Source organism: Chrysemys picta, chromosome 9 (assembly GCF_011386835.1).
Source record: "Chrysemys picta bellii isolate R12L10 chromosome 9, ASM1138683v2, whole genome shotgun sequence".
NCBI classification, from domain to species: Eukaryota; Metazoa; Chordata; order Testudines; family Emydidae; genus Chrysemys; species Chrysemys picta.
Window position 1 is genome coordinate 103,041,791 of NC_088799.1, and position 23,652 is coordinate 103,065,442.

The following is a 23,652-nucleotide window of genomic DNA, read 5'->3' on the forward strand; positions in this document are numbered from 1 at the left end:
AATCTGATTTCCCCCAAAGGCTAGTGGGCGGCATGTGCTCTGCTGGGGAGACCCTGGTGTGGTGATCTCAGCCCTGGTTTGATCCCTAGCTCTATGCAAAAATGCATTTCCAAAGGTCAACTTTACAGAAATCTGGGTTTTTCCTGGGGGCTGGATCTCAGGCACCCCCTGTTCAAACAGCCCCATATTTGGACCTCTGACCAAACTCTGCACCTCCAAGAGGCACGCAAACTTTCAAGACAATCTGAGTAACTGTGCAGACTTCAGAGCACTTAGAAGAGTCAAGCTTTAAACAAAAAGCCGGTCTTGACCCTAACTGTAGCAGAGCGATAATAGATAAGACAGACAGAGGCTCGGAGAAAGGGAATATCTGGTTCACACAGATAGGGAACTAAGGCACAGAAATATTAAACCACTTATGCAAGGTCACACAAAGGATCTGTAGCCAATGCAGGAACTGAACCTGATCTCCTGAGTCTGACTCCAGTACGACCGCAAGCCTAGCCTTACTCCCCAAGCAAAAGTGTAGAGTAACACAGTGTCCAAGTCACCTGGCAGTGTTAAAGCCACCTCCATCATCTCTTAGGGCGCCAAAGAAGAGATCTGTCACACAGCTTAACAAAGCCCCGTCATTTCAGGCTGAGGAGCACATCAATCCACTTTCACTTTTCTGTCACCTCTTTTCTGTGCACCACAGTTGTTATTTTCATGAATTACATTTTACTTTGGTTTTCTGCAGACACAAGGTTTCCTGTCTCGTTAGAATTCCTTCACTGGGTGCCAATCAGCCGAAGACAAGCTGCTCCCATTAAGGAGAGGGTCTGTGAGAGGATTTAATGAACAACCAAGACATAGTGGGGGCAACGTCTTTTTTTTAATTGGCCAGTGTATTAGAGCAGAGCTCCTTTTAGGATGAAATTCTGAACCTGCATCTGCTTTTCAGTCCTTGACTCAAATATTCTGCTATCTTTGGGCCAGATCTTAAACTGGGATATGTCCGTATAGCCTCACTGTAGACAATGGAGCTATGCCCATCTACAGCAGCTGAGGAACAAGTCCTATATGTGCAGAATTCCCATGAAGGTCTCCGTTAGCAGTCAGTATTACAGAATATTGCAGACAAGAGACCAGCTGAGGCCACATTTTCAGCTGGTCCAAATTGATGAAGCTCTAATACTTTAATGGAGATGCACCGATTTATGTCAATTATGTGATAATTGGGCCTACAAATTGACTCTAATTGTGAGCTGAACTGTAAAAAGTATGTGAAAGTTCCTGAGATGTCTGGAAATCAGTGAACCAAAATTGGGGTGTTGGAAAGTAAGCCTAAGTGGTGGACAAAATAACAAGGGGATGGGCTATTCCACCCCTTAAAGAAAAGAGACTTTGAGGGGAAAATAGGGAACAACAGACAGAGGCTACTGGAGTGAGCTTCACCATCATGGCTGCCAGCGGCACTTCCCCCTGGGACCCCGGCCTTCATGTCAGCCTGATCCTGAGAAATGTCCTGACCAGACTGGGGCAGAGAGAGGGGCCAGATGACATTGCCGCCTGTACCAGCTCGAGCTGAATCCCAAACACCACCTGGGATGAAATGGCGACTTAATAACAACAGTTCCAGCCCATCTCAACTACCTTCTTCTCGTCTCCCAGCAGGACAGCTATCACCACCGAAGAGCCTGTGAGACAAGGAGTGGGGATTCCTTGCCAGAGCTCTCTTCAGCTAAAGGGTAAGGCAACGAGGGGAGGTGTGGAAAGGAAAGTCTCATTCAATGCTTTACATTTCAAAGGCTGTCACAGTATTTTCTTCTTTTCTGGATCTGTAATAAAAGGTTGGAAGGATTTGTAAGGGTGGGTTTGCCGTGGTGCTAAGCAGGCTGAGGTCTCTGTATTCCAAACCCCAAACTTTGGTTAACACTGTTGAATGTTGGAAAGTGACTGGGTGACGCAAACATGTTGGGCCCATTTATTCCATCTAAATTAACACATCACCTCTCACCCGGCACGTGAAGCTGAGCAAAGACTTTTGGCCACAGTGAGGGTCAAACAGTTACTTCATGTCCATAAACATTCTCATGACAGAAATAACAGTCCTGCGTTCCCCCAGATCTTTGGGGGGGGGGGGTGAATGCCCTGTACGTGTTTTCATTAACATGCAGTCACTTCATTTTTTCAGTAATACTATTGTTGTGCCTGCCACAGAAGGAGCATTTCCAGGCAGGATTGTGCAGGAGATTTTCTGCTTTCGACAAGGTGAAATGTGCCTGTTTAGCCCTTGCTTTGATACTGACAGCTCGTATTTGTTAATAACTCTCTGGCTCCAAATCATAAGCCCCACCCAGGAACAGCCTACCTTGATTACAAGGGTTGGGTAAAGGCCCAGTAACACACTTAGATTTCCCATCGGTCATCCTGCCCATTAGCCACATTTGTAACATGTGTCCTCAGCTCTGTTTGCTAACTTAGAGCTCAAGTATACAAACAGATTCACGTTTGTGCAGCATCCCAGAGGGGTAACTAGGCTCTGCAGGGCATGGAGGGTCCATGGGAGCTGCTTCCATGATCCAGCCGTCCCTACCATAAAGAATTCCTTGCTGAGACAGTTATCAAACACCTCGTGGCATAAATTCAAATCAAATCCAAGTAACGTGAACTTACTCTAAAACTATGACACACGAAAAGATGAAGGGCAAATATATCAAGTTCCACCAGCCTTCCCTTTACTTTTATGTGTAACCTTCTCTTGTGAGCTGGAAAACTTCCGAAAAAGAATACGATTGCCTTTAGCCCTTGAGGCCCTATTCTGCCAGTGTTCCCCAGATCGAGTAGGACCCTACTCCATGAGTAATCCCTCTGAGATCAATAGGGCTTTGATGTGCTACCTAGAGGCCCACAAGATGACTTCTCTGGAACAACTTGCAGAGTAAAGTTCTACTCAGCGTGAGTAAGGATGGAAGGCTCAGGCCCTCAACAGGGGACTATTATAAAATACAGTGGAATGTTGCTTAAGGTGAGATAAGCATGTACTTTTACCGGTTCCTTTACGTGTCATTTTTCATATTCCTATAAATAAATCTCAGTGATAAAAAAGGTGGAACACCGAGACAGTTAAATGTGGGTATGAAATCCTTTTTAAAGGTGAGTGCTTTATTGCATAGATGAACAGGATACCAATCTAAAGCCTAAAGCATAGCATAGTATGTGAATCTTGGAGACTGATCTTGTTTTAACACAGTCCATGTCATACCCCAGCCATTACTTGACTACACGCTTGACTGTGTTTTGTTTTTCTTTAGTTATTTGTTATGTTTTCAATCCACAGAAGCTTTGCTTGGCAAGGGATCATCTTGAAATGGTAAAAAACCATGATGTTCACAATTAATACAACATCAACAAGACATGTGGAGGTCTGCGGCTCATTAAGACGTAATGTCAGGATGCCAAAGAGAAGTCACAGCTGCTACCTGCTATGCAGAACGTGTGCAGGAGGTGCCAATTACTTTGCTCTCATGCAGTGCAAGAGACCTCCGTTGTCCTTATGCCAGCCTGAAATGGTGTCGCGCCAACAGGCAGGTGGAGAGATTGCCAGCAAGGCAAGCTGTGTAACCAAGCTTCTTCCGAAACTGGAACGAGGGATGGATAACGAAGAGCAGCATTGCGTCTCAACTGGAACAGAGCAAATGGGGGACTTGTCGTTTTGTTGCTATTATTAATACGCTGGATGCTAGAGAAACAAAAAAACTCATACCTACCAAGAAGCTAGACGTTCTTCCACAGCAAGAGGCCTGCTGCCTAAGGTTCTTACAGCAGCGACAGAAGTTAGAAAAGACCTGCTCTAACTTCCTCTGGGGGTGGGTGGCTGAGGATCAGGGAGCTGCAACTGGCCTCCTGTGGCTGCCACTACCTACTACATCTGAGTAGCTTTGACGTAGTGGAGAACAGGGCCTCCGGGAGAATTCCCACAAACCCACAGTGCTGGGGGTCGTGCTCACTCTCACAAACAGCTCTGTTGACGCCAATAAATAAGGTAACAAACAAGAAGCTCAAACTGCATTTCTGTTATCAGTCAGTGTGAGTCAGGACAAAGGACAAGAAGGGCAGTGAGTGTGAAGTTGGATTTAAGGGTGTATCGGTCTAACACAAAATAACATCGCTGATGTGAAGGTCTATATTACACTGAGTTCTGGGATCCTAAAAATGGCTCAAATCCTGAAGTTCTCTTTCAATTTTGTCTCAGTCCTTACTGAGGGGAAAACTCCATTGACCTATGCAAGGACATGATCAGGTCCCAAATTTTGAGAACTGAAAAGCTCGATGTATTCTTGCAACAGTGTGTAAACCCACTTCAGGATTCCAATAGGCAATTTCTTTTTGACTAATATTACCTTGTTTGTGCTTTTCCCCACCTCTCACACACACGTATTTAGAGCTTTTCTGCCTCCTGCTCCTGTTCTACATACAACTGCAAGTGAGCTGCTTCTCTGTACGAAAATCAAAATGGAAAAATGTGGCACGACTCTGGCCTACAGCCACTGAGTGAGAACAGGGAGCCGGCAGTCAGGGCACTTGGCTCCGTAGCCCTGCCACTGACTAGCTTTGTCATTGGGGGTGAGCAATTAACCTCTTCATGCCTCTGTTTCTCCATCCGCGAAATGGGGACATTACCGACTTTCATACGATCTGGAGATAAAAGGTGCTTTGATAATACCAAATACTATTATCACAAAACAATTGTCATAAAGTCCATGCTCTGGTCTTCGACTCACTCAAAATTCTGACTGACCTTCCTGACATCTGCCTCAGCTATGTTTTATGGAGGTCGGCTGTTTTTAGATGACAGCAACAAAATTATTAATGAAAGCAACAAAATGCCAACATGCTAGGAGCTCTTTCCCCTCTCTCCTACACTCAGCCCCCAGAACAAGCTTCAGTAGGTAGACAGGTCCGTGGCAACGTGCCCTGAAGGTGCTGAGAATCTAGCTGTGTTGAAATTGGCTGCGGGATGTGAATTCCAGAGTTGAAGGCACCCACTCTCCACCCAACCCCTGGATACAAAACTACAGTGACTGTCCGCTCTGGTCTCGGCTGAGCTCAGCTGTTGCATGGGAGGAGAGGAAAGGTTCTGAGTCAGCCAGGACCCAACCAACACCTTGAGTGACACCCAGAAACGAAGGGGCAGCCAGTGCGGCTCTGGTAGCACCCACCCAGTATTCGCCAAGCACAAGCTAGATTGTAACTATGCAGTGTGGAGGCAGAGGCCATGCACAAGCTGCCCCCCCTCCCCCCCCCCCAGGAGCAGCCGGGGAGACCCTGTGCATTAGAGACACCCCATTGAGTCACGTTTCCTCCCTGGGTTCCGCCTCGCTGGTAGGGTGGCGGGGCCAGGCCCCACCCATTTCCTGTCTTGCCTTGCCCACTCCCGCCCCTGGCTCCAGCAGGCACCCTCACTCACTCCCAAGGTTGGGTGAGACTGTTTAGTGTGGGCATGAGCCCAAGTCACAGCTCTGCCTTCGGCAGACAGGCCGCCAGCTTCAGGTGAACTCCCCTCCACACAGCCTGTAATACACCAAATGAAGCAGCTTTGTTTCCTGCCACAAACAGGCTGCTCAGAGAAATCAAAGCTAAAGGTTTCTTAAAGGAGTCCATTTATTAAACAATCTAATTTCATCAGAGGATATTCATGTGACTTCCTCTCTTTGGAGAACTGATGCAGGACTAGCACATACACAAACATGGGCTTCTAACACGTATTCTTGGCTCATTCATGACTTGGAAAGTATATTTCCCATTGTTAGTAAACATTAACCTATTACAATTTCTGTAAGTTAAACTCTCACAATTCTTTTAGATGTAAGCAGGATCTGAATGAATTCTCCCCTGGTAACTAGCTGGGGGGGGAGGGAGGGAGAGACTTCAGGAGCAAAGTGTATTTACATGAACACACCTACTCTGCTTAGATATCCAGCAGATAGAGTGGTGTTGCTCAAAGTGATCAACAACTTGGCTGGTGTTGGGTTACAAATCACTTTAGTATGGAATGATATTAACCAAAATCCTTTTTACATTGGGTATCTAGATAGTTAGTGCCCTATACCTACTGAAACTGAAAAGTTCTTTGTCCTTAAGTTGAACCTACTGAGTGTAAGGAAAATAAATTCAACAATAGAATGTGTGTAAACTTTTCCCTGCTTTCCCCCCGACCTTACTAATATAGTCCAGGCATTCAGGGAAGGGACCTCTCAAAGCTAATGAAGAGACTGCAGAAGTATGTTATAATAAATAAGGCATGGTAATTGATAAGGGGCATCTTATAATCCAATTCTGTTCTGTAATTGAAAAGGAATATTTTGTTGCCAATGTTTTCTGTGATTTATGAAATAATGACCCATTGAAAGATGTTTTTAACTCATTAGGAAGTGCTTATTAGAACAGGTGCTCTTAATAATAATGATTGACTTAGAAATCCTTTTAGCTTATCAGTCATGTAAACTAAGACACCATAAAGAAATTCCGTAAGGAATGAGGTAAAATAAGATACTGAAAACAGTACACCTCTCGGGAAAGTAATTTTTCCCTCCAAAAAGAAACTGCTTTGTCTCACACCCTATCAAAGGCAAGAGATTTGGGGGGTTAGACTGGGAATGAAAACTGTCAGCATCCCACCACTTACAGGGGCCAGCTCTTCACCCTACATACAGAGTGGTGACGTATCTTTTCTTTCTGTATAATGCGGTAGCAATCTTTGACTGATAATCTTTGATTAAATAATTCCATTTGAGCCTGTTATTTGATGATCCTGAATCATTATTATAAATTATAAATTCAAACATGCAACATCGTTATCTGTCATTTTCTGTACATCCATGGCCAACACTTACAAAGTGGCCTCTACAGCATTGTAGACGTATGTCATATCGTCATTCCAGTGAAGGATAGCTCACTGTAGAGGGGTACCTTGAACTCCTCCAAGAGCCAAGATACAGTATATATTTTTCTCGCAGCACACAGCTTAAAGCCACAAGCCCAGCAGGGTGTAACGGGGGGGAAGGGACTTCCAGTCACATTTGGAATCTTGCCCCAACTGCTGTTTATACGAGCAAGACAATATAGCAGAGCAGAGAAAACCATTCTACAATCCTTCTTGCCACAAATTCCTCTTTCCTACAAAACACTGAAACATTTTAGTATTTCTTCCCAAAACTAACCCCCCTCCACTTGGAATCAACTCCTGCCGTTGGGGACTCACCTTGCTATTGTTTCCTCCTTATTGTACCAGGGGTTCTCTTTTATTGAAGTGGGTCCTCTCTTTGCAGTGGGCTGTTTTACTTTCAGATTCTTCTCTAATGTCCTTTTCCTTCCCCTTCCGCTTTCTTTGCACAGCAGTTTTATTGCCCCTTTTGTTTGTGTTGTGTGTGTTTATGGTGTTTACTGGCATACTGGTATGTATGATGCAGTGATGCTTGACCATCAAAAGCAGTGGTGTTCTCAGATAGCATTGCTTAGTATGATCACTAGCCAATCAGAACAAAATATTTCTACTTCCCATTCATTCCATTTACTCATGCATCCCAGGTGAACGTGCAACCTCTTAAAAATCCCAATGGAAAAGAGGTGTAACCAAGTTAGTTACTCAATAAGACACAGTTGGAGTGTGAGCCACATTGCTTACCTATCGATATGGTCCAAACTGCAGCAATTTTCATAATAGCCTTGGTGCGGGAATTGAAGCGGCTGTGCTCAATGGGATTGCGTATTGCTACGTACCGATCAAGAGAGATGGCACAGAGATGCATGATAGATGCAGTTGAAAAGAGCACATCTAGGGAAATCCATACAGGACACAATTGTTTAGGCAAAGGCCAAGCAGAATCTGAAACACAGAGAAGAGAAATGAAAGGAAAAGGAGAAGAAAATGATTTGAGAAGCTAGGTCATCATTTATAATCAAAGTGGTCTGGTATTTTAAGCCAATTACATACTTTTAAGGGGTGCATGAATGTGGATGACAGGGAAACCACCTCCAACATCTACATCTACTCAGTCCCTAGCTCAAGGTGTCCAGCAAATTCTCAGCATTTCCCAGGTATCTATTTTCTGTCACTTGCGTTATTGTTCCCTAAACACAACAGAATCCTGACCATGCTGAACTGTTGAGTCGGGAATGCCTTTGGGTCCCAGCTTAATTCCATATTCCCCTGGTTTTTCATCTCACCCAGGCTTTCATAAAAGCAAGGGCTGCATATTGCAATATGCTATTCAATCTGCTTGAGACCAGAGAGTACCACTCCCTATTGGGACCCGTACCAATACATATTTGCTTCAAGCTTTCTCTTCAAAGGGTGTAAAGTACCTTTTCTATAAGCTGACTGGTACCGCTAGCTCTGAATTCAGCTTTAAATGTGCTTCCCAGCTTGGGCTGTTGCAGTACCTGAATAATACTTACCTGCCTCACAGCAGGGCGTTTGCCAAGGCGTTTGAAGCTGTAAAGTGCTAAGTATTATGATTTACAAAAGTGAATATACTAGCAACCTGAATTGAGCAGATAGGTTCATCTGACTGCTGTTGGCACATGGCTAGTAGGGGTGTCTACAATTATTAATCAGTTCACTAAGTAGTGAAGTACAGCCTGAGAATAAAACTGCCCCAGAAGGATCCTCAGGGGACATCGCTATTTAAATTAAGGCTGGGAGACAATTGATTTTTGTCTGATACTCTGCATGCGTTAATGCTCAGAATGGATTGTAACAGATCAATGACACGTCCTGCCAACCTCTGGGCTTCCATCTCACCTATCAAAACAATTTAATCAATCGTGTCTACAGCAGCTGCAAACATGAGAGGTGCCCTAAGATTTGAATAATAAGGTATTCCGCCATCAACAGCAAGTTGTTCATTATTCAGAACACTGATATTTCAGGCAGTTTTCACACCGGCCTGTTCTATATCTCAGCCAGGGAGGATTAAATATATCAGCTATAGAATCAACTCTTCAGTAAGAGCGATGCCACATCCTAGCTACCCCCCCCAGCCGCCCCGGCCTCCCATTAATGGAAAACCAGGAAGGTTGGTCAGAACCTCACTGAAACCTTTGTTAAATGGGTAACCAAGCAGGACAGAGCCCAGAGTTTCCTTGCACTTCATGAAATCTGAAATGAATTGAGCCAAATTAAATGATTTAAAATTGGCAAAGTGAAGATCAGGAACAACTAGCAAGAGAACGTGTCAGAGTGGAAAAAGATACATTAGCCCCATCGTACAAGTGGGAGAACTGAGGGAGGGACTAGCTGAGTCACTGGCCAAAGGCCATGCCGTGAGGCTCCAGTTCTGGGAGTTACTTGAGCACATGTCTAATTTTCAGCATGTGTGCATAGCCCCACTGAAGTAAATGAAATTTCTCATATGCTTAAGTTACAATCCTGAATTGGTGTTGAGCTGGGACAGAACTCAGGAGACCTGACTCCAGGCCTACGCTCCTCCTTACTGGATACCAGCCCCGTTAACATAACGTTCCTTGAACCTGTGGTATCATTCACTGGGAACTCACCTCGGCCAAAGGCCCTGATTGATATAACCGCCCGTCTTTCTGGAGACCACCGCTGTCCTCGCTCAGCTCATTGGATGCCTGTTTCCCAACCCCAGGGAGACCCACAGCACAGTAGGGGGTGCTCCGACAGCAGAAAGCGCACACATTTCTAGTGCTTGTCATTTGTCGTGTGTCCGCATTTCCCTGGGGATCAGAGGCCTATGTTCATTCTCACCCCCAGGAAAATCTTGGCTGCACACCAACATGTTGCCCTGCTGAGTTGGCCACCCTGAGTCCTGCTCGGTGGCATCCAGTCATCTGGCTTCTTTTGGAACAAGCGGGAAGTGGTGGATAATTAGTTTAGAGGAGCAAGCACTCAGGGTATGGCTACACAGCGAGTAAACACCCGCGGCTGGCCCGGGGCAGCTGACTCGGGCGCGTAGCAGTAACATTGCTGTGTAGATGTTTAGGCTCAGGCTGGGACCCCGCAAGAGGGGAGGGTCCCAGAGCCTGGGCTCCAGCCGGAATGTCTACACAGCAATGTCCTCGCAGCCTGAGCCCCAGAGCCCAAGCCATGCTGTGGATCTTTTATTCCAGTGCAGACATACCTAGAGACCCTTCGGTGAGGAGGTGAGGTAAAAGCCCTGGCTGTTGGAACAGCTGTCGCTGAAGGTGTCTGTGTGATATAAAATCCAATGAAATGGAACATGATTAACTTACGACTAACCCAGTTTATAAGAGGCTTAAGCACCTTTACCATAGATCAAATGGTAAATCTCCTGCGTTAACCCACGCCTGGGACGTCCCTGCGACCAACCTGAATTGAGGTCAAAGCATTAGCAGAGTGCAGTTCAGATTTGCTGGAGCTTTAATGATCGTATTCTGAATACCAATTAACGCCGGGAGGTGGCTTACCCAACGCTGGAAAGAGAGACTCTGATTCCCTTCATGTGGTTCAGTAGATCAATATAAGCCCCAAGCCCTTGCCAGCAGCTGCCGGCCCAGGCTAAAACATAGTCAGTCACGGTTAATGCCTTGCCAGTCTTTTTAGCAGGCGTTTCTAGGAGCTGCCTTTCTCAGATGGACTTAAGTAAGAGACGAGTATAGGAACTGAAGAATTATGATTATTGCATGAATTACATTGTGCCTAGGAGCTCCAGTCTCGGACCAGGACTGCACTGTGCTAGGTGTTGTACCCACAAAAAGACAGTGCCTGCACCAAAGAGCTTTTGATCGAAGACAAGAGACAACGGATTGGTACAGACAGTCCAATGGGGAAGTGCCAGGAAATAATGAGACACTATTGATCAGCATGACAGGCAGTGGTGTCAGCACACCAGCAGCCTAATGAATGAAATCAGAATATACAATGAAATCAGGAACTATTTGAACATGACCGCATGCTGAGGAGGATGAAGTGGGACTGGTGAATAGGTATCAGATGAATGGATCTTTGCATGAGTCTCTGCTCAGAAAGTAAGGGAATAATATTTGCATTCCAATTGGTTACCCCTCTCGCCCCGCCAGGCACAGTGCCGCACTGATCATCAGGAAATCTGGGCACCCCAGCCTGGGAAGCAGGCCTCCTTAGCGCCCCCAGTGTGCCTTAACAAAACACTCTCCTTCCTGCCCAATACAATTAATGACACGGTCGTCATGTGGGTGAATTCTGCCTGCTGAGGTTTATTATACACAGTCAAGAGAGCTCCGGCAGCCGATTTTCCTGTATCATTTCATGATAAAAAGCTTTTTGTGCCTCTTTTCTTTTTTCAACCCCTCAGCTCCCACCATTGGTGCCTGTTAGGGTCAGCTCTGCCCCTGAGGCAGAACAAGCAATGGTACAGGAAGTAAAGTATTAGGGGCAGCAAAAGGGACAGCCGTTGTTTCCAGGCCTGGCTGCAGGCTGGCATTGCTAGTAGTCCTGGGGCAGCAGAAATCCAGCCCTGGGGCAGACACCACAGCACTTTGTTATGGGAAGCTGAGATGAGGCTTTGCACAGAGCTGCTATCTGGATAAATCTGCAGGCTGGCATCAAGGCAAGGCGATCACCCAAGTCTTCCCGCAGACTAATCCTGTCCGTCTTCATGAGTCCAGGGCCCCAGGATGTGCTTACGCTGCAGTGACAATTATATGTCAGCAGAGACACTTCACTTTCTCCGGGTGTTCCTTAAGTTATTAAAAATGTCACTCTTATGACGTCTGGGGCTCGGTGGCTGCTTCTAACATTTGACTAGGCCTTCAGACAACAGATCACAAGGTATGCCCAAGCCACACAAGCAATTAGTTTTCAGTAAGAACAGTCTGTGCATATGAAAAACACCTACCCAGAGTACGACGCCAGTCATCTTGGTAAGAAAGAGCAATCGACACCAGCTGTCATTTCACATGAAATGGAATCAGAGGTACAAGGTAGCTGTGCCATGTGACTGGACAAGGATACAGACTAAGGAGAATAGCAACTTGTTTATTTTAAATGTATAATCTTACATTTTCTTTCCCCCAGAAATAATTTACTCACCGAAGTTAACAACTCCCTTGGTCTTTTTTCATTTCCGTTTGACTGGCAAGTCTCAAGAAATGGCCACGACACCGTTATTAGACGTGCAAATGGGTGGGTCACTAATAACTGGATCCCTCGCTCCAAACACCTTTACACTTCAGTACATGGACAAGTGTGTTTCCAAGCCAAACTCGCACCTTAATCTGAATTTTGCTCCGGAAAAACGGACAGAACCAACTCCCTGGATTCCGAACAGCCTGCTCTTTGGCAGCACCGAACTTTCAGAAGCAGCTCGAAGTTCTATGGCTTGGGTTCATCGGTATCCTTCGGTTCACCGCAGCGTCTCACTCTCAGTTGTGATGTACTGACAGCTCAACCTCCCAGAGCAGTGTCTTCAGCAGGAGTTCAGCAGTCAGAATGGAGAAAATCCAACTCCATTTATAGGCATCCTTGGGATGACAACTAATAAAGCAAAAATGGGCAGTGAAATTGGCAGAAGGCCTGTGTGTTAGAGACAACATTCTGTGCCAGGAGAAGCCGTCAATCCGGCGTCTGGCACTCGAATTCTACAGCTGCCTCACTGGTGTGAGAGTGGGCACAGCGTGTGGGGCTGAATCATGAACTAGCAGCACCAGGTGCACAAAGGAGGTTTCTCCCTCCAGGTTCCCAGATCACTTTAGTGAAAGCGAACCCAGCCTGACCTGCTGCACAAAGGGTCTGATTCAAAGCTGAGTGATGGCAGTGGGAATCTGCCTGCTGACTTCAGTGGGCTGTGGGTCAGGCCCAACAGGACAGAACTTAAAAACAAGATTACGCTGGGCTCTGTGCAACTCATGTGTGTGGCAGTGGAGTCCACCTTCCCCTTGCAGGAGGCTGTCCTGGATCTAGCATGGGCGAGCAGAAAGGATGCCAGACTTGTCGCCTGGAGACCTGGCTTTCATTCCCAGCTCCATCTCTAGAGCTGTGTGAAAACTGGAATTTCTGTCACATGGGCAATTATGATATTTCATCATTTGTTTCTGCCCCGAATTGAAATACAAAGTCAAAGTATTGAAATTTTGTACAGAATAGAAGTTCCAAAAAATTCTGAATTTGGAAATGTCTAAACATTTTGTTCAAACTTGTTTTGACATTGGATTGCATCCGCCTAAGGTGACACAGTGTCTCGAGCCCCCAGCCTTCCCTGTTGGGCGGGCTCTTTGGCCAGACTACATCTCCCATGATGCACCATGTTCATGGTAATTCCACAATGCACCAGTGTCGCTCACCCAGAGTGAAGCCTGCAATGCATCATAGGAGACGTAGTCCAGCCAGGGAATTTAGCCCCTAGGGGAGAATGGAGGCTTGGAGCACCTGAACTACAACTCCCAGGGGGCACCACAGCTGTTCAGGCAGACACATTAATATCGAGATCACCTTAAATGAAATATTTCATTTCAATTTTTCTTACAGAGTATATGGACCAGAAACTACCTTTTCCATCAAAATAACATTTTGATGGATAATTCCAGACCAGTTCTATCTCCCTGGACTTGCTGACCCAGGACAATTTTCCTAACCTTTTTGCACCTCAATTTCGCCATCTGTACAAGTGGGCCAATTGCATTTAATCACCTTCATTAAGCACTTTGATATCAATGATTGAAATGTAATATATAAATTATGTGCACTATCATCTTCATTGTGCTTTTCACCACTTCAGCAGCAGAACTACCAGTAACTGCAGCTGGAGGCAACTGAATTCATCCTAGGCATAGCAAATGGAGGGGTGCTAAATATTCATAAGAACATAAGAACCAATGGTCCATCTAACTCACTGTCTCGTCTTCCAACAGTGGCCGGTGCCAGATGCTTCAGAAGGAGTGAACAGAACAGAGCAATTTATGAGTGATCCACGCCCTGTCGTCCAAATCCAGATTTTAGCAGTCAGAGGTTTAGGGATACCCAGTGCATAGGGTTGCATGCCTGACTATCTTGGCTAATAGCCATTGAATTGGAATTTATGAATTTATCTAATTCTTTTTTGAACCCACTTATACTTTTAGCCTTCACAACATCCCCTGGCAATGAGTTCCACAGGTTGACTATGCATTGTGTAAAGAAGAACTTCCTTATGTTAGTTTTAAACCTGCAGTGTATTAATTTCACTCGGTGTCCCCTAGTTCTTGTTTCAGAGTAGCAGCCGTGTTAGTCTGTATCCGCAAAAAGAACAGGAGTACTTGTGGCACCTTAGAGACTAACAAATTTATTAGGGCATAAGCTTTCGTGGACTACAGCCCACTTCTTCGGATGCATATAGAATGGAACATATATTGAGGAGATATATATACACACATACAGAGAGCATAAACAGGTGGGAGTTGTCTTACCAACTCTGAGAGGCCAATTAATTAAGAGAAAAAAAACTTTTGAAGTGATAATCAAGCTAGCCCAGTACAGACAGTTTGATAAGAAGTGTGAGACTACTTACAAGGGGAGATAGATTCAATGTTTGTAATGGCTCAGCCATTCCCAGTCCTTATTCAAACCGGAGTTGATTGTGTCTAGTTTGCATATCAATTCTAGCTCAGCAGTCTCTCGTTGGAGTCTGTTTTTGAAGTTTTTCTGTTGTAATATAGCCACCCGCAGGTCTGTCACTGAATGACCAGACAGGTTAAAGTGTTCTCCCACTGGTTTTTGAGTATTTTGATTCCTGATGTCAGATTTGTGTCCATTAATTCTTTTGCGTAGAGACTGTCCGGTTTGGCCAATGTACATGGCAGAGGGGCATTGCTGGCACATGATGGCATATATCACATTGGTAGATGTGCAGGTGAACGAGCCCCTGATGGATTCTAGTTCTTGTGTTATGCGAAGGAGTAAATAACACTTCCTTATTCATTTTTTCCACACCAGTCATGATTTTATAGACCTCTATCATACCCTCTCCCACATTGGTCATCTCTTTTCCAAACTGAAGACTCCCAGTCTTTTTAATCTCTCCTCATATGGAAGCTGTTCCATACCCCTCACCATTTTTGTTGCCCTTCTCTGTACTTTTTCCAGTTCCAATATATCTTTTTTGAGATGGGGTGACCAGAGCTGCACGCAGTTTTCAAGGTGTGGTCACATCATGGATTTATAGAGGCAATATAATATTTTATCTCCTATTACCTATCCATTTCCTAACAGTTCCTAACATTCTGTTGGCTTTTTTGACTGCCGTTGCACATTGAGTGGATGTTTTCAGAGAACTATCCACGATGACTCCAAGATCTCGTTCTCGACGAGTAACAGCTAATCCAGACATTCACTTTGTATGTATAGTTGGGATTATGTTTTCCAATGTGCATTACTTTGCATTTATCAACATTGAATTTCATCTGCCATTTTGTTGCCCAGTCACCAAGTTTTGTGCGATCTTTTGTAACTCTTTGCAGTCTGCTTTGGACTTACCTATCTTGAATACTCTTGTATTATCTGTAAACTTTGCAACCTCACTGTTTGCTCCCTTTTCCAGATCATTTATGAATATGTTGAACAGCACTGGTCCCAGTACAGAACCTTGGGGGACCTCACTGTTTACCGCTCTCCACTGTGTAAACTGACCATTTATTCCTACCCTTTGTTTCCTATCTTTTAACCAGTTACTGATCCATGAGAGAATCTTCCCTCTTATCCCATGACAGCTTACTTTGCTTAAGAGCCTTTGGTGAGGGACCTTGTCAAAGGCTTTCTGAAAGTCTATCACCCTTGTCCACATGTTTGTTGACCCACTCAGAGAATTCTAGTAGATAGGTGAAGCATGATTTTCCTTTACAAATGTCATGTTGAGTCTTCCCCAACAAATCATGTTCATCTGTGTCTCTGATAATTCTGTTCTTTACTATAGTTGTTACTAATTTACCTGGTACTGAAGTTAGGCTCACTGGCCTGTAATTGCCAGGATCGCCTCTGGAGCCTTTTAAAAAAATTGGTGCCACATTACCTATCTGCCAGTCATTTGGTATAGAGACTGATTTAAGTGACAGGTTACAAACCACAGTTAATAGTTCTGCAATTTCATAGTTGAGTTCCTGCAGAACTCTTCGGTGAATACCATCTGGTAGTCATTCACAATGAAACACAGAATCGCTCCGATTTGTATGAGTTGCTGTTTCGAAAAAACACATTACACCAGAGTCTTCAAATGGAAAGAAACATGGAGGATGCAAAATTGAGGGAAATGACCCAAACTCTAAATCAAAAACCTGTGAGTTTTCCACTGTTTTTCTCTAGACAAGGAAGAGAAGGCCTAGCATACAGAAGGGTAAATTGTATACCTAGCTCTACAAAAGGAGGTGTTCCCAAAGCAACGGAGCATGGGCAAAACAAACTCTTTCAGCATGGGCACCTGAGAGGATTACTTGATTCAGACTTCCTCCATCCGTACTTGCTAACGTTCTCTCTGGTGAGGACTGGAGAAAAAACTGCCTATTGCAAGACTGCTGTTAATCCTACTTCTTAGCTCCACCAGCAAAGGGGACAGGCAGGCAGGGGCAATGTGTAAAGTGACTTTTTCTCCTATCTGGCATGTCACTTTGTCTATAATATCATCCAATAGCTTGGGCAATTTGAAAAGAAATGAAAATAGAGATTGCAGACCAAATTCATCCCTTGTGTGAGCAGGGTTTGGCTTCCACTGAGGTCTTACCATCATCTGAGTGTGACTTGCGTACGCCCGGGCTCAGTTTGGCTCACTGTGTTTAATTCGGAGGCGTGGCTACTGCACATGCACAGTTACTGCGGTTTTTAGAGCAATCTGCCAAGTACTGTATTTTTCTCCATGCCTGCTCACTGTGACCAGGCAGTGGGACACTCGAGCCAAATGCTGTATTAGACCCAGTGACAACATATGTATTCACAAGATGGTAAAACAAAGAGTTTTGTACAATTAATCAATTTGGCTTCAGAAATTTTCTGTGGAAAACACATAGTAAGGTCCAGTGGCCACTTTGCTCCCAGCAGTAAAGAGGGATTTGGGAAGGCTCAGGTGTAGGAGTGGGTTTGTAACAAACACTGTGCTTAGATCAGAGCCAGGGAGGATAAAAAGCAGCTTTCAAAGCCCCACATGAAATGAGTTTATTTTTTTCCTTTTGCGCTCAGCTCCCCAGGTAACACAGGCCAAGAGTGAGGTGCTGCAGAATACACAGACCCAGAGATGTTTACTGGTCAGGTACAACCTCATTTACTGTTTATTGTCTTGGCACGAAGTGCAAATTTTCCCACATTTCTGTTTAAATCGCTTCCTGCTTTATATTCTTATTTTTTCACGTTCTGCTCCAACTACAAACAGGGCCTGATGTTCCTTCCCAAAAAACTGGGGAAAATGAGCATGAATTCCAGCCTGGTTTACTGTATGCCTTATATACATGGCGGTCCCAGTGGATGCTAATGAGGGAGTGTGGCGTGTTGTAAGCACATCTTGATCATTCTCTAGAGTCTCGTTATCCAAATCAAACCAGAATATACACTACTCAAATAAAACCCACATATCCTGCCACTTATCCCAAGAGTTGGCTGGAAGAATACAGAAGAGGTTTTTCCCGGTTCCATGGGAAATGAGGCTATATATTCTTTTCAGTTTGTGATTACCAGCCTCTCTGATTCATTTACTTAATGAGAGGGCAATGCTACAATACTCAATTATAGCTTTCACTCGGTTTGCACACATGTTACTGGGGCAGCTTTTAGTCCAGTACGTCTTCATCCAGGTGCAATTCCCAGGGGACACAAGCCTACGAAATTCTTTCCTAATCTGCCACTTTCAGACAGATTCTGCCACTTCTCAGATTCTTTAAAACATTCCAGGCTGAGAAGTCATGTAGTGTGGGGAAAAAACCTATGCTATCTCCCTTGTTAAAAGCACAGAAGATGTTTTATGCAGCAGTAATATATTGCAATTGAAGCATTTTCTATTAACCATACTTTCTGATATTCACTTTAAAGTTTCATAGCTGCCACAGACTATACAAAAATAGAAAGCAATTACATACAGTTTTAACATTACTGCTCTGCGTTATTCTCTAGGGATCTTAAGGCTTTAATGACTCTCATTCCTCTCTCTTATCTGAAGAGCAAAGTATTTGTAAGCCTGAAACACCACATCACTGGATGTAAAACTATGTATTTCTCTTTCACTAATTTACTTCCTTCTAACTTGCGTCCACAGACAACCAATTCAGAAATATCCCTGTCATCTTGTGAGTCATATAAATGAGCATATGTAAAAGTCTTCATCATAGTTGAGAGGTGCCAAATACCTTGTTTAATCATTGCAATTGTCAATGATTACCCTCTTCTTTTACAGAACAGAGTGCACTTGGGATCTTTTTACAGGGTGGACAAGTGTCCTGACTACAGAAGCAGCAGGACTCAAGGGCAGTGCTGCAAACTTTCATGATTTTATTATGAGTCTCATGGTTCTTTTCTTAAATACCAAGCTCCTGGAGTCATGTTATTAAACCAGAATCTCAGCTTTCATTTAAAAACCCCGGAAGCTTCTAGCCCTCATGTTTTTGGAGAAAAACTTTAAAATGTGATGCCCTAAGGAGCCAAAAAACAAGATGATGAATAAAAATTACCCTAAATGTATTATTTTTAAAAATCTCATGATGTTTTAGGGTCTGTTTTATGATTTTTGAATGCCTGGGGTTGGCAATATGGCAACAGCAATTCCACAAGTAAACCATGCTCCCCACATCCCTAAAGATGATAACATTGACAATCCTGATGTAGACTAGATTCGGTTCTGTATTTGGAAAGAAGCTGGATGATGTTTTCATGTATTACAGTGATAATGAAATATGTTCTACTTCATCAATAACTAGAGAGGATGCTAAATGGTCCTAAATTATTCCTAGGGTAGGAATAAACGTCAGTTTTCAGAATGGAGAGAGGTAAATAGTGATGTTCCCCAGGGGTCTGTACTAGGCCCAGTGCTATTCAACATATTCATAAATGATCTGGAAAAAGGCGTAAACAGTGAGGTGGCAAAATTTGCAGATGATACAAAACTACTCAAGATAGTTAAGTCCCCGGGAGACTGCAAAGAGCTACAAAAGGATCTCTCCAAACTGGGTGGCTGGGCAACAAAATGGCAGATGAAATTCAAAGTAATGCACATTGGAAAACATAATCCCAACTATACATATAAAATGATGGGGTCTAAATTAGCGGTTACCACTCACGAAAGAGATCTTGGAGTCATTGTGGAGAGTTCTCTGAAAACATCCACTCAATGTGCAGCGGCAGTCAAAAAAGCGAACAGAATGTTGGGAATCATTAAGAAAGGGATAGATAATAAAACAGCAAATATCATTTTGTCTCTATATAAATCCATGGTACGCTCACATCTTGAATACTGCGTGCAGATGTGGTCGCCCCCTCTCAAAAAAGATATATTGGAATTGGAAAAGGTTCAGAAAACGGCAATGAAAATGATTAGGGGTATGAAACAACTTCCATATGAGGAGAGATTAATAGGACTGGAACATTTTAGCTTTGAAAAGAGATGACTGAGGGGGGATATGATAGAGGTCTAAAAAATCATAACTGGCGTGGAGAAAGCAAATAAGGAAATATTTACTCTTCATAACATAAGAACTCGGGGTCACCAAATGAAATTAAGAGGCAACAGGTTTACAACAAACAAACAAAAGGAAGTATTTCTTCACACAGTGCAGTCAACCTGTGGAACTCTCTGTCAGAGGATGTTGTGAAGGCCAGGACTATAACAGGGTTCAAAAAAGAACTAGATAAGTTCATGGAGAACAGTTCCATCAATGGCTATTAGCCAGGAGGGGCAGGGACGGTGTCCCTAGCCTCTGTTTGCCAGAAGCTGGGAATGGGCAATAGGGGATGGATCACTTGATTACCTGTTCTGTTCATTCCCTCTGGGGCACCTGGCATTAGCCAATGTCAGAAGACAGGATACGGGCCAGAGGAACCTTTGGTCTGACCTAGTATGGCCGTTCTTATGTTCTTAAACAGCAACTACTGAAGTTAATAAAAAACTTTTTTAAACCCTCACAATTGGATAACTTGCACCTAGGAGTATTAAAAGAATTGGCTAAGGAAATCTCTGAACCATTATTTTTTAAATGAAGCTTGAAACAATGAATAAGTTCCAGGGGATTGGAGAAAGGCTCCCTTCATGTCAATATTTTAAAAGCGTAAATGGGACGCTATCAGCTGGCTAGACTGGCATCTTATCCATCCAAGCAAAATCCTGGAAAGGTTGATATGGGACACAATCAGTAAAGAATTAAGGGATGGTATCACAATTAATACCAATCAATATGGTTTTATGGAAAACAGGTATTGGCAGACAAACTGATACTGTTTTTGATGAGATCACAAGTTTGGTTGCTAAAGAGAATGGTGTTGACATAATATACTTAGACTTCTGTAAGGTATGTAGTCCCGGATGAGCACTGTACAACTCAATGTATCCCATATTAAATGGATTAAAAACTGGTTAACTAACCACAAAAAGTAATGGCAGTTATACAATAGCAACAGAGACCAAGCTGGATCCCTTGATGGGCTCCTTTGATCAATACACATTTTAACCAAGCTAAATGCAAGATCTGACATCTAGGAATATCGAATGTAGGTCACACTCATAGGATTGGGGACTGTATCCTAGAAAAGCGGTGATCTGAAAAGGACGTGGCGATCACTCTAGCTAACCAACGGAGCAAGAGCTCCCAAGGTGATGTGGTAGCTAGGAGGGAAAATGTGATCACTGGATACCAAAGCAGGGTAATATTGAGTAAGAGTAAGGAGGTGGTATTAAGTGAGACCATGACTGGATACTGCAACCAACTCTGGGCCTATGGGCCACATTTCAACAGGGATGTTCAGAGATCTGGCCTGCCAGGTGGCCAGGGCAGAGGATGGAGCTAATGGGGTCCCCTGGGTATAAATCCAGGGGTTGGGGCCTGTAACAAGGTTGTGTGTTTAAGCAGTTGTCGTGAGTAAGCAGGAGCAGTTGTGTGTGACCCTGGCCAGGAAGCAGAGGGATGGTCATTTCCCGGGCCCAGGGTGGAGTGGATTTCTGCAGAAGCCTGTTTGTTGTATGTTTTTAATGCTGTTCAGAGAAACAGGACTTCGTGTATATTTCTATAAATAAACAGACTGTGTCAAAGATTACTGAGTCCATGTCATGGTCATGGGAGGAGAATTACATTCACAGCCCTAGAAGTTATCTTTCCAGGGCAGAGTGATGCTTGGAAATCTTGCAGGACTGCTGCCTCGGGTATATCTGTTCTGTTGACTAAAGGTTTTTGCAAGTAGCAAGCTCGCGCAACATCACTCTGACAGAAGTTTATGGCTCCATCAAGTCCGTAATTTTGAGTATGAATTTATTCTGTAGATTTGATTGTAATTGTGATGTTAGCAGTAGATTTAGTGATTTGGGATTGTTTAGTCTCCAGAAGAGAAGAATGAGGGGGGATTTGATAGCAGCCTTCAACTACCTGAAGGGGGGTTCCAAAGAGGATGGAGCTCGGCTGTTCTCAGTGGTGGCAGATGACAGAACAAGGAGCAATGGTCTCAAGTTGCGGTGGGGGAAGTCCAGGTTGGATATCAGGAAAAACTATTTCACTAGGAGGGTGGTGAAACACTGGAATGCGTTACCTAGGGAGGTGGTGGAGTCTCCTTCCTTGGAGGTTTTTAAGGCCCGGCTTGACAAAGCCCTGGCTGGGATGATTTAGCTGGGAATTGGTCCTGCTTTGAGCAGGGGGTTGGACTAGATGACCTCTTGAGGTCCCTTCCAACTCTGATATTCTATGATTCTATGATTCTATGATTTGCACTTTAGGCAACAGTCTTCCATTGCCTCATAACTCATGGGTTTGCAGAAGACTAATTTTTTAAACACATTTCTAGGTATGAAAAAGAATATTGAGAAACTGAAAATCTGTCAGTACACCTGGAAACACAGCACAATAAACGATCTTTTCAATCTTGCTACAATGGACAGGACTGCCTTCAGTATGGCCACATTTAATTCAGTGTAACCGCGTTGTCAGAGTCTATGGATTCATTTGTTATCCTTGAGTCACCAAAGTCCTTTTTTGTTAAAGTGCCATTAAGAGGATTAGGTATACAAGGTTATGTATAATACCAACAACTGGCTGGTTAAGGCTTCTGTTCTGCAAAGCACTTAAGCTCGTGATTATCTTTAAGCTTAAAATCAAGCCTGTGCTTAAGAGCATTGCTGGATTGAGGCCAGAGTGATCAGCACCTTCCATGAGTGAACCCTTAATTAGCAAGAGTGTATTGATTTAATCTACTTCTCCTCTGAGCTAGCTGTTCATTTCCTTCCACACAGAAGGTTTGAATCCCGGGACACAAGGTCATAAGAACGCTGGAGCTGAAGGTGGGGATATGGAGGGGGGAACAAAGGTGCTATAGTGTGAAGCGTAACAATGATCTGACCTTGTGTTTTCTCATAGACTTGCAAATAATTTAAAGATTCATCTCTATAATAAGGGACATTTTTCTGCAGCTTTAACGAGAGCAGGTGTGACTGGTTATAGTTACTTATACACAATATAAACATATAATAAAATACATATTATAGACAGCGCTGTTCATTACTAGAAGTGTAACACAACCCGCGTCGTTGCTGTGGCCCTGATTCAGTGCAACAGCGATGCACGTGCTTACGTCCCAATAACTTGGCTGGAAAGTTAAGTTAAGCCTAGGCTTAAATGCTTTGCTGAATTCTGACCTCTAAAAATAATGCAGTGAGTTAACCCTATTTCACACTGCCCAGGGTATTTCATAGTGTGGATTCTGTGAGAGATGATAAGCCACCGTCCAGTTAGTGACATTTCACTTGTCTGATGACAAGGTTAAAAGTCAGCAGGGCTAGTCTTTGTAAACGTCTGCCCAGCTGGACTGACAGCTCCCCTGAAAACAGCTGGAAATGACGAACGTGGAGGAAATATACCTCGCACCCCTGTCACACTGAAACGTGTCTACTTTTTATTTCAGCCCTTTCTGGCTCATAGAACAAGAGGTTTTATTGGTCCTACAAAACCCAGGATCGAGGCTACTTATATTCCTGAGTGCCATTTGTTGGCACCTTGTCTATTAACTGTTTACATACACTCATTTAAAGAGCTCGCCTATAAAAGTGTGCCCGTGGTGCCGTGGTCACCAATGGAAGAACCAGAAGTTGTCCCAGTTTGGAATTTCCTGGTGACAGTCGCAGGTAAGGAAGCTTTCACTAAGGGTGTCTGAACTTGTGTCACGCAGAGAGAACACCTCAGTCAGCTTACTCAGTGGAATCCCTTGTTAAGGGGTATTGTTTACTTAGCTAATAGCAGGGAAATCAAAGCCAGATGGTTATTACCTTTTCTAAATGATTCTAGTTACTCCCTGGATCACAGAACTCCAACCAAAATGCAAGCAAATCCAAATTTCTAATAAAATAAATTTGAGATCACCCTAGAAAATGCATACCATTCTAGTCAAGTCCATATTCTGCTGTAATGATCTGCTGACCCTTCTAATAGTGCCTGTGTAAAGAGAGACAAGCCACTTTCTGAGCCTCCAGAGCTACCTCGCAAGGATTCCCACAACGTTCCCACTCACTC

At 43.9% G+C, this 23,652-nt stretch overlaps 1 protein-coding gene across 5 annotated transcripts in view; it reads right to left on the reverse strand.

Moving 5' to 3' along the window:
* The window catches only part of HTR2C (5-hydroxytryptamine receptor 2C), a 574,451-nt gene that overhangs the window by 12,086 nt on the left and 538,713 nt on the right, over window positions 1-23,652 (reverse strand). For all 5 annotated transcript variants that reach the window (XM_065556834.1, XM_065556835.1, XM_065556836.1 and 2 more), the window contains one exon: window positions 7,670-7,870. In XM_065556834.1, coding sequence (XP_065412906.1) covers window positions 7,670-7,870 — 201 coding nt within the window. The remainder of the gene's footprint in view (window positions 1-7,669; window positions 7,871-23,652) is intronic.